Here is a 12235-nt window from a genome sequence, read left to right as displayed (position 1 = left end):
TATACTGGGTATCCTTATTTCTGTTGACTTAAACTCTAATGCTTATTTACAGGGATAAAAAGTCTTTACCGCTGGTTAGAAAATCACTTTGGAACTAGTGATTTTTAATTGGCAGCCTCCACTGAGGAAGTGGTTGCACTTTCTGAAATACTGCTCCCTTTTTGGGTTCCCAGTGTAGTATTTAGAATCTCAGTTTTCTTTAAAATGCCTCTGTATGCCAGTTTCCATATCTGTCAAAATGAATCTGTGTTTTGGAACTCATCTTTGGGCTACCTGTCTCCCTTCTTTCCCCTCAGCCAAGCCAAGCCAACTGCAACAATAGTTTTGGCTGAGAATAAGATTGAGATTTGGAGCAAGACTCAAGCAATGAGTCCAGCATGGGGTCCACAGATAAGAGTGAATGTTTCCCTCTTTCTTTTATGAAAAATTTGATGTTTTGCAGTTTGGAATTGTGGAGATTGATTTGTCTCCTGTTAGGCAGAACTGGTAAACTAACATTAGTAGGAGCAGAACCTGGGTATATAGTTTTAATTTTTACAATTTTGTTAAAATTATATTTTTACTAAGTAACTCAGCATAAAGTAATAGATTTATGGCTTTGATTAGGTAAATGTGGAAGATGGGTCTATGCAAAATTGATTTAAGAAACTTAGAAAAGGGTGATTGAAAACCACATACTATGTTGCTTTTTCATAGTAGCATTTCCAAAATTTTAACCTGGAGATATTTGGAGTATTATGAGAACATTTCTCTCTCTGTACACTCCTTTTATTTGAAGCTGAAGATGCAGATTTTGGGACAGACAGCGCAGGACAAGATGTGTAACCCTTTAATAGTGTTTCTAAATCCTCAGTGTCTCAAATACCCTTATACACATTTTAGGTAACTATTTCCTATGAAAACTGACATTCTTGTTTCTACAGTCAAGTCTAGACTTTCTTTCCTGCCATGTATTAAGAATAGTTTTTTTTCTAACGACAAGCTTATTGGTTTGTACACTTAAAATGTAGACTTGTTTTAAATTTAAAATAAAATAAAATAGTATTTGTTTATATGTTGGTTTAATCTTAACAAACCCATAACGTTTCTGAAAGCTTGTTGGATATAACTTATGATGTCTTCCTATAGCTTGTTTTCCTCCTTCTTGCACTCAAACTGTACAACACAAGTTCCTCTGGTTTTTTTATTTGCTCTCATATTTAATGTCGTTCTTGTCTCTAGTCTGGAAGGAGTGATGACATAAGATATGTGTGAGAAATTCCACAGTGTACACTTAAGTAGGTAAATTGTTGTTTTCCTCTCTCATAAGTACAGATGAATACTGTACCAAGTAACTTGTCCATCCTTTTCTTAAAAGAACAGATTCTATAGCAAGTACACCTATTACTCACAAAATTTCTAGTGCCGTGTCTGCATCGGCTGCTGCACAGGTCATATTACCTCTTCGAAGACACTGCAAGTGTAGCAGAAATATTTTATACATTTGCGTCCTGGCTTCAGCTGCGATGGAGTTAATTTTCTTCTTAGTAGCTGGTGCAGTGCTTTGGATTTGGTGTGAGAACAATGTTGATAACACGCTCAGTTGTTGCTGGGTGATGTTGGTGTCCTCAGTCAAGGACTTCTCAGTTTCTCAGGCTCTGACAGTGAGAGGGCTGGAGGGGCACAAGAAATTGGGAGGGGACACAGCCAGGCAGCCAGGACAGCTGACCCAAACTGGCCAAAGGGATATTCCATACCATGGGATGGTGCTGAGTATATAAACTGGGGGGAGTTGGCAGGGCCCTGCTGACCGCTGCTCGGGGACTGGCTGGGCATCGGTCAGCAGGTGGTGAGCAACTGTATTGTGCAGCACTTGTTTGGTTTTTTTCGTCCTTCCCTCTGGATTTTATGATTTTATTCCTCTCCCTTTCTCCCTCCTTTTCATTAAATTGTTGTTGTCGTTGTTGTTATTATTTATTTTATTTCAATTATTAAATTGTTCTAATCTCAACCCTTAAGTTTTACCTTTTTCCCAATTCTCCTCCCCATTCCTTGGGGGTGAAGAGGGGGCAGGCAGGCAGTGCGTGAGTGGCTATGTGGTACTTAGTTGCCAGCTGGGGTTAAACCATGACAATTTGTCTTGGCTATAATGGGTTATTTTGAAATTGTGGTGTGCTTCCAATTATTATTATATTTTTCAGGTACAACGAGAAACTTACTTCACTGAGCAAAATACAAATTTTAATTTTTAATGCAAAAATTCTTCTGATACATAATTTTCAACTTTTTTTCTCCTGGGAATGTGGTTATACTGAATATACTACTTTTGATATGACAGTGCAGTGACTTCACATGTGTCATTACTTCTGCAAAGTTTCTTAATCGGTTCTTTCATATGACAATGTTAGTTGCTGACAAGGATTAAATAACTTAGAGCGCAGTAGCGTTTGTTCAGTCTTTGTATCCGTGGCTATATGTCAGTGACCTGCTTTAGCTTTCACTATCACATTCCTTTCATTTGTTACTAGTGCCAAAGTCCAAATAACGGAGAGAAGATCAGATTCCATGTACTATAACCAATCTTACTATTTTTATGACAATACATCTGCCCACTTGAAGCGTGCTTACCTGCCACACAGTGTATTTGCAAGCACTTGTAAATACTTCAAATCTTTTCTTGGAGTCCTGTAAACAAATAGCTTTATGCTGTTCACTAAAACTTATGAGAGTAAGACTAGTTTTCTGAGGCTTAAGGAGTAGTGGAGCCTTTGCTGTTTTGATGTTATACTGTGTGGCACTGAATTTTCTCCTGATGGCATCTTTTTCTCAAACTCACTTTACCATCATGGTAGCAGTTTTATTCATGTATTAGAAATCCCATGTTCTAAGCTTACTATCTGTGCTGAAATCTTGCGTTTCACCACTACTTCTAGAAAAGGTGGCATTTAGACAGGTACATGAACACAAAATAGCTCTTTAAGAGGAAAAAAAACCACACTTGAAGTTGCTTTTTAATCTGTTTTGTTTTAGCAAATGCAACCAGTCTTTAGTAGGAACAAAATCCATGCAGTTTTTCTGTGGAATTTGCTGTTTGGTCAGTCTCAGCTGCTTTTGCTAAGAAAAGGGCAATGGTTTCAAATTCGGCCATAAAAGTTAGGTATGTAAACCACTATTATGGCTCTGAATGAGTAACACCATTATTAAACACCTGTAGCTACTCCTGAAATCATTGGACAGAATTATTCTTTGACATAGTATCCGTGAGTTGCTTGGTAGCAAGTCAAGTAGCAAAACAAGTACTTTGTTCATAGTTTTTCTGTGTTCTATCCTGACAGACCAGGCACAAAACACGTCAACACATTAGTAAATGTTTATTTTTGGGTAGCAGTAACTCTGCACGCTTTACCCCATTACTTAAATGCAGCCGAAATAATTTACGTTCTGGAGGAATCATTTTTCACTCCAGCTAGTAGGCACGCTTTATGCAGGGCTGTTTGTTCTGGCCTTGGGTTTTGCTGCATCTGCTGGTCTGTGACAATATGCAACCCAATAGTTGTTTAGTTTCTGGGTTATTCCAGGGTAACAGAAAGTTTCCTGTGCTTATCTCAGCAGTAGGGGTTCGGTTGCTACAAAATGGGATGTGTTACTGTAATTCTTTTAACATTTTTTTCAGTTAAAATACTGTGTGATACCTGATCATTATTTAAAGATGAGAATGTGCTGATCTTCAGCCTCAGAAAGTGGCAACAGTCTGTGTGACCCTACCAACAGGATTCATTTGGTTAAAATTATTCAGGTTTTTAATTTTAACCTCTTAATTAGAATACGGAAAGTTGAAAATAGAACAGTTGCCTTTGGGCATTTTCTGGATATATTTTAAAAAAGAATGAACTTGAGGAATGGCTAAGATTCATATAATAATTTTGAGTGTTAAGATTTCAGTTCTGAGATAGAATACCCAGACATGAGTCCTCAGAGCCAAGAGATGACTGATTTTTTGTGCAAGGGAAAAGTACATACTTTTAACATTATAAAGAGGTATCAACAGCATTATAGGAAGATGCTGACTCTGAAAAATACAGGAATAATGACTTTCTTTATTCTACAGAATATTTGTGATGGCTTCCAAAACCAAAACATCGTAAGATACTTAATTGCTGGATATACTGATATTCAGTACATGGTGTTGCCTGAGGCGTTTACACTTCAGGAGAAAGCTTACATTCTCGTTAATGGGAATGGAGCTCTTCAGACAAAACAAATACTTGGAGCAAATTCTAGACAGTTTTACTGCAGCCCCTGATTGTCCCTGCATGATCATGTTTTATACCGAACTTGAGTATTGTAGTAAAGTTGCTTTGTAAGTTAAAGAACTGATTTGTGAAAGGGTGGAGAAGTGCAAGATGTATGTCTTGTAGCAACAAGGTAAGGGACCTTCTTCTGTTTAGCTTGGTGCCCTTAAGTCATGCCACTTTTTACCACCTGGGTATGACTATGCTGTTCACATTAGCAAAGGATGCAGTACCTACAGCATGGTTCTGTACTGTTCTAAACTGCATTTGAATTTCATGTCTAAGCATTCTGTCCTCTTTCCAGAAAACAGCAGACTGGGTTTGTTATGGCTCTGAATACTGTGATGAGTTTTTTGGGCATCTGCATTGCAGGAGGCAGCCGTAAAGAAACTTCTTCAAAAACTACAACATTGACAAAATGTCTGCCTTCCTTCAGCTTTGCAGTATTAGGAGGATTGGATTTCTGGATTAGTCTAGCACTTTCAGTTTTTAACCTGAAATCTCTTCTCAGGATTGTTTCTAGACTGTGAGTATTCTCATTGTTCTCTGCTAGATGTGGTAATAGATCACATATTGAAGAAGACATTGAAAATCTCTAGTTTTCAGTTAAAAATTTGTGATAAAATTGTGTAAAATCACTTTTACTTGGGTGTGTTTAAGCTTTAAGAGTTTAATGTCATTTCATTAGTGCTAATTAGGGAGCAACAAGACTCAGCCCCATGACTTTTTTTTTTTACCTTCTTGCCACTGTCACACTAAGCTTATATTTAGTAAAGATTTAGATTTAAATTTCCATGTCTGATGACAGATCATTTTTATAGTGCATTTTAGCAGCTCAGATCAGTACTTCCTTAACTGTGGACTAGTCTGACCACAAACGCCTGTCATGTACCTGCAGCCTCAGGCATGGCAGTGGTAGTTCACTGGAAGCATGCAGCTTCTTTACAGGTTAAAGTTCCCTAGTCTTGAATTTATGCTGATTTTTCCTGCATCATATTTGGAACCTGAATTAATCTGTTTGAATATCTGAAATTCACGTGCTTTTAGTATGTTTTATAATGGGAATGTTTGCCTCTTTGCCATACTTGATGTGAAAGATGACAGTGAAATGTGATGTTTGCAGTCATGTTCCTCAGGCTGCTGCTTATTCCTTATGGCTTGTTTCAGTTTGAGAATACCTTTTTCTGTTCATCCTATGGGTTTTTTAGATCATACTTTATGTAGCAGCTTATGGGTTAAAAAATGAAAGGTCATATGAGTTCAATTCATATGATTGATGACTCGCACTATCCTGTTATAAATTGCAGTGAACCAGCATGAAGCAAATAGTCCAGAGTTTACCTGAGTGTAAAAGCTTTAAACATGTTTGCCATGGTTCCTCTCCAAAAGTAGCCTGACTTTATGCTTTTGTGAATGCATATGTCAGCATATATAACTCCAGTAACCTTTTGATGCTTTGTGTGCTTTCCAGTGGTGAATAGTAGGCTGGTGATGCCCTTGACCTTCAGTAAAGTTCTGATCTTACAGATTTTCAGCACTGCAGAACAATCAAGACTTTGATTGCTTCCAATTTTCACAAATACCTTTGCAGAAATTCGTTTTAACTGTTGTCTTCCTAGAAATGAATGTCTCTTAGGTGTTAAAACTGTGAATTGCTTTGAAATTAACTTCTGGTTTAGATTTTCTGTCTTAGTTTCAGTCCGAGATTTTTTTGTAGAATTCTTTTTGACTAGAAGAGTTATTAGTGCCTGCATGTAATTTTGAAAAATTTAAGATAGTTGGCTTTAGAAGAAACTTGCTAGAGAATAAGCTCTTGAAAAAGCAGACTGTTCTATAAGCAGCAGAGCTGATGAAGCCTACTTTCTGCTAGATTTATGCTCTTTATCTTTCTCCTCCTTCCCTCTACAGTGCCTCCCCTGTCTTCTACCTCTTTTGCTGGCCATGCAGCAGCACATGCCATGGCTGGGGTTGGAGCTGTGTACTGAATGGCTGCTACCTTTTGGAGTGGTTAAGATGTGAGTCTGAATACCTGCCTTTTCTACATAGCAGATATTGATTTGGGTATCTTCCACCAGCCGCTGGTTGTTTTGGGGTGGGATTGTGTTGGGACTTGAAGAAATTTGGTCTTTAGTCTGTTTACAAATCTGCTTAAAGCTAGCAAGCAGATTTAGAAAGCAACCAGCTGAGGGAGTAATCAGCAAGAATCTCTGCTAGAAGTAGTTTAGTGAGTTCTTGATAAACTATTCTTGGGTGGAGAAATTACAAAAGAGCTTCTGTTGCACAGTACTTTGTCTTTCCGTTTTTTTCTCCACTAATTTGCCTGTATGTTTTCACTTGCAACTTAGCTTTCTATCCTCTTTCTTTACTGTGTGAAACCTCCAACCTGATGTATGAGTGCACATGCTCTAATGTAGAGACCATAGTGCTGGACCGTTGAATTGCAGCCACAGCCTGAAGGCTGGAACAAGAGCACCGTGCTGGGAAATGCCGTAAGGACAGCTTTAGAAGGTGCTTTTGTCTGAAGGTTGGAGTAGGTGACCTCCTGAAGTCACTTCCAACCTCAGGTCTTATGACCCTATGATCCTATTACTAGTCAGAGCAGGATGTTTACAGTGGGACAAAGGGTGAGCAGGTACATCCAAATTCCAGCAAACTCCCTGCTTTCATCCATCTCCATATTGCTTGTTGAGATTGACCAGTGCACCTTCCTCTTCCTGGCTTATTTTTGTGGGGTAGGATTTTTTATTTTCTTTTTTCTTATTTTTAGACCTTTGCAGAGAAATGTTCCAAGATTGATCTGTTTTAAAGTAATGCAGTATTTTTTTGTTGGAGATGCAAGGTGCTGATTTATGAAGCTATTATTTGTTTGGAAGGTATCTGAATAGTCTGTCAGTGTAACTTTGAAATAAGTGGCAGACAAGTATCATTAGAGGTTTAAAACACAGATACCACACAAAGAGAAAAGCATAATAGAATGTGGGCTACAATAAGGATTCTTGCTCCATCCTTTTCAGTGGTACAGCTGCTGATACTAGATACCTGAGTTTGTGGCCTTGAAACAGGAAGTCTTGATACATTTTGGAGTAAATGTTGAGGTTGGTGTATCTGACTTGAAAAGATTCTTGCCATCTTTTCTTTATGAAGTTTTACTTTCACCTTTGAGAAGTTCAGCCATATAGAAACCTGACATTAAAAAAAAAAAAAATGGAAAAAAGAGGCTAATACGAAACCATACATCCTTACCCTCACAGTAATTAATCTTCCATTAATCTGTTTTAGCATTTTAAGTCCTATCAAGCCATGATATATAGTTATATTCCTGAAATTATTTATATAATTTATTTCTGTATAATATTATCCTCAGTTCTTGGATGGAACCTTAGCAATATAGATAAAATCAGTAATGTGTTATATGAACACTGATATTCTAGGCTGTACATAGATTGGCAAAATGTACATTCTTGTCAGAACTTTAATAAAAGTCAACCTACTTTTCGGTACATTTAGATCCAAATAAAAACTTATCTTCCTCATTCTGAACACATAGAATGTGGAGGGTAGAGGCATGATGTGATTATTGATCAGTTAGCAGTAGACCTTCACGTCTGAAAGAGATTAGTTTCATTTCTGAAGTGTTGCAGCTGGGCAGAAGTTTTGACTTGTCTCTTAGACAGAAGCTGTGACAGGGGACTATTGAAATTAACTGTAATTTAAAGGCCCTAAAAATTTGGTAATAGGATCTCTTGGGGAGAGAGATCTCCATATAGATGGCTTTTCCATTTGAATTGTTTTGTTTTCTAGACAGCTGTGTGGTGTCCTAACAAAAGCCAGTTGACATCCTTCCTATGTTTTTTTTATGGTGCTTTGGATTAAATACAGTGTGAAAAAAAGCTCCTTACTTCTAAGTCAGCTACTTTTGGGTATCCATGTCCCATTCCCTGTATATACCTCTTTTGAAAAGTTTTATTTTTGTCCACTTTCCACTGAGCCAGTTACCTGAAAGACAACCTTTTACATAAACACTTACAGACATGACCAGAAGTTTTGATTAAAATGTAACTGCATGTAGAATATGAGAGTATTTGATGCTTTTTAAAGTTGGCATGAATTTCAGTTCTTTTATGTTCAGTGATCTGTTAAAGACAGATTTTATGGAGACAAAGAGTCTTGACTGGCAGTGATTTAACTTCTTACCTGCATGGAATGTTTCAAGGGTTGCTTGAAACATGGGTTAGCTCTTAAATAAATATGTCAATTGGAATGATATTTTTTTATACTGCCATTATTATTATATGAGAAATATTTTTTTATCTTTTTTGGGGTGTGTGTGAAAAATCAAGTTTGAAAATGTCAAATGGATATTTTATTTGTGTAGCTGCCAGCACATTAGCATATTTTCTCCCCTATTAAAGAGCTCAGTAACTAGAATATTCAGAAACACCTCTAGGACTGTATTGGCTGCCTGTGGTTTACCCTGAAACATAAAGGATATTCTGTCTTAACTAATGTAGTTGAGTACAAACGTAGTTTACTGGGGTAGAGGAAATATAGCCAAGACACTGAAATCAATGAACTGGGAGCACTATGCAGTGATATTGCTGATCCCCAGTTACAGTGCAAGACATAGGATTGAGCATGTGCAATGGAAGCATCCTTTTGAAGATATTGAACGAAAAATTAGAGTAGGCAGAAAAGCACAGAAATGTTTTCTGGAAACAAACCTGAGAGAGAATGTTGAAGGGCTCTTGATTGTATGTGCTTATAAGTGTTTCCCATTCTGTAATTCAGTAAACTATCTTTGAGGTATTATAATCATGCCTTTTGTTTATCATGTAACATATGATCTTTTCTTTTTCAGATCGAATTCAGTTGCCCAGGAATATGATTGAAAACAGTATGTTTGAAGAAGAGCCTGATGTGGTTGACTTGGCAAAAGAGCCTTGTTTACATCCCCTGGAGCCTGATGAAGTGGAATATGAACCAAGGAGCTCCCGGCTCTTGGTGCGTGGCCTTGGAGAACATGAAATGGACGATGATGAAGAGGATTATGAGTCATCAGCAAAATTGCTGGGGATGTCCTTCATGAACAGAAGCTCGGGTCTCCGGAATAACATGTCTGTCTATAGACAAAATCCAAATGGATCATGTTTGGTGCCCTCTACGAGGACCATGGTGGTTTGCACAGTTGTTCTTGTGATTGCAATTTCATTAATAATGGTGATATATCTTCTTCCCAAATGTACCTTTACCAAAGAAGGCTGCCATAAAAAAAATCATACAATGGAACTAATATACCCTTTGGCAACCAATGGAAAACTATTCCCATGGGCAAATATTAGACTTCCTACTGATGTTGTACCGCTGCATTATGATCTTGTCTTGCAGCCAAACCTAACTACTCTGAAATTTGCAGGCTCTGTAAAGATAGTGGTTAACATCGTTCAGGTAACTTGGAAGATTGTACTTCACAGCTCAGGACTTAATATCACCAAGGCAACCATTACTTCAGCAGCAGGGCACCAAGCAAAGCCAGTTGAATTCCTGGAGTATCCACTGTATGACCAGATTGCTGTCATGGCTCCTGAGGCTCTCCTTGTAGGACAGAATTATACTATCAACATAGAATATTCATCTAATTTATCAGATACTTATTATGGTTTTTACAAAATTTCTTACAAGGATGAGAATTCTGAGCAAAGGTATGCCCACAAATGCAGCTTCTCTCTTCTTTTACTTCTAGATTGTGCTTTGATTATAGAAATAACAGGGGTTTCTTCTTCTATTGGATGTTTTGTGCAACTGATTCTTATTGAGTGAAATTGACCTTTAGTTTCACAATTAACCTACCTGAAAAATGTCTTTCACGGATGAGCTCATTAAGTGATGACAGCCTTTCCATCAGTTAAATGTAGTGCAGTATAGTGGTTGTAGGTAGTTACAGTGTCCGTTTTTGGTTTTTTAATGTTTACTTTCTCTCTTTGGAAATTCTTCCCACATCTCTTGAGTCTCAAGGCAGGGACAGGGGGAACAAAGTCCCACTATTGTAAGAGAAGATCATGTTTAACGTCATCTGAGGAACCTGAACATACAGAAGTCCATGAAATCCAGTGAGATGCACCCCACAGTCTTAAGGGAACCAACAGATGTAGTTGGCAAGCTTCTTTCAATTGTAAAGTCATGACAGTCAGAAGTCCCCAGTGACTGGAGAAAAGGGAAATATCACACTCATTTTTAAAAAGGGTAAATCAGTGCTTTTTACCAAGAAAATTAATGAAATTACCACCCACCACCACCTGGTTCAATTGGACCTTATACTGGTCATGTACTTAAGAGTGTTCATGCCTTTGTTGAACATGTAATTATCCATGCAGGTTTTCTAGAAACAGAGCACTGTAATAAACAAAAGACAGGAAAAGCAGTATGGGTCAGTCCAGGACCAGCTGACATTTGAAAGACCCACAAAACAACTGCTAAATACAGTAAAGGCATAAAACACAGCTTGTGTGAAGAACTGCTAAGATCTAAAGATTGAAAAAAAAAACCCTGAAATGAGATGTAAAGGAAAAAGCAAGAAAAATCAGTGTTATCAGTGTTACAAATCTTTGCAACAGAGAGTTTTTATATAAATTCCCAAAATATTAATAAGCAGATTTTGTTTCCTGAAAGGGGATGGCAGGACTTAGAATTTGCACCACCAACCCAAACATTTACAAATAGACAACATAGACTTGAAAGTATTCTCTGAGAAGAGGATCATGCTGAGATGGTATTTAATTTCAGTTACTTAAAACCAGACCCTTCATTGAGCTGTTGCAAACTTTTTCAGTGAGACTCCTTGAAGAATAAAACAGAAGCATGGCAAACTTGGTCATAATTTTTCTCTCTGCAGTGAGCTATGGTATCTACACACTGCTAATATTATTTAAGTTCCTCAATTATTGCTCATCTTTAAAAAAAATTAAACAAAACAAGATGCTTAGTGTAAAGATGATTTCATAGACAGTTAGGGAGCTGTGTACCATAAGAAAGATGTATTTCTGTTCTATTCTTTAAACAAAAACTTAGAATATTTTGTTTCAGATTTAGCAGGCCTCTCTAAGTGTTAACAACAGACAACTAAACCAAAACTCATTTATTTTTCTAAAGTTTGCTCACAATTTGGCTTTGAAGCTCTCTTTATCTAGATCCCAGTGGGTCTATGATGTAGTGCTGAAGTGTACAAGAAAACAAGTTAGCTGCAATAGTTGTTTTCAAATATATGCAAAACCTGGCACATTCAGATGAACTGCAGAACACTTAGTGCGTTCATGAATTGGTCAGCAACTGACCTTTCTCCTCTTTACTCCCATGTGTTCCTGTTGGTCTTCATGTGAAGTAGTCCAAGGGGCTTTCTTAAAGTGATCAAGAATTCTAAGAAATAAATTTGGGTTAAAGGATTGCTGATCTGTTTCAGTTGGCCTGCATCTCTGATGAAGGTGTGTGTATTTTACTAGGGTGCAAATGTAGATAGATGACTGTTCAGATCACCCAGGTAAAGTGCTGTTGATAAACCTTTTTTGAAAGGGTTGTTCCTGAGCTTATACTAAAATGTTTCAGTGTTTGCATTATCATTGGAGAGAATCTATTGCCACTTGGGAAACTGCTGATAAGCTTCAGAATTCAATCGTCATAGCAAAAACCCTGTAATTTGTCTCTGTTGTGGAATGCTTTGGATAATGAAGAATCACAAAGGTTGTAGATTACATCAGAAGAACATGACCACAAGATGAAATAGAGCTAAGTAGCTTATCACAGACATTAAAGACATGCTTTACCATCTAATAAATGGGAATAAGAATGTAGTAAATTTAGAAGGCAAAAATCACTTGAATGATCAGCCCCTTTTTGAATTTCCATGTTTTTTCCTCTCCTTATGTAGCTGAAGCTTTGTTTTCTTCTTCTATTTACTGTAGTAGAAAGAGAAT

General features: G+C 37.3%; 1 protein-coding gene across 3 annotated transcripts in view; it reads left to right on the top strand.

Annotated features, from left to right (window-relative positions):
- LNPEP (leucyl and cystinyl aminopeptidase) overlaps positions 1–12235 on the top strand; it is a 67167-nt gene that overhangs the window by 20093 nt on the left and 34839 nt on the right. For 2 of the 3 annotated variants that reach the window (XM_056324553.1, XM_056324554.1), the window contains exon 2: positions 9130–9970. In XM_056324553.1, coding sequence (XP_056180528.1) covers positions 9130–9970 — 841 coding nt within the window. Of the gene's footprint in view, positions 1–6179; positions 6287–9129; positions 9971–12235 lie in introns of all 3 variants that reach the window. The other variant, XM_056324555.1, reaches the window with a different exon arrangement.

The sequence above is a fragment of the Falco biarmicus genome, chromosome Z, assembly GCF_023638135.1.
Source record: "Falco biarmicus isolate bFalBia1 chromosome Z, bFalBia1.pri, whole genome shotgun sequence".
NCBI classification, from domain to species: domain Eukaryota; kingdom Metazoa; phylum Chordata; class Aves; order Falconiformes; family Falconidae; genus Falco; species Falco biarmicus.
This window is presented reverse-complemented; position numbering and strand designations above follow the sequence as displayed.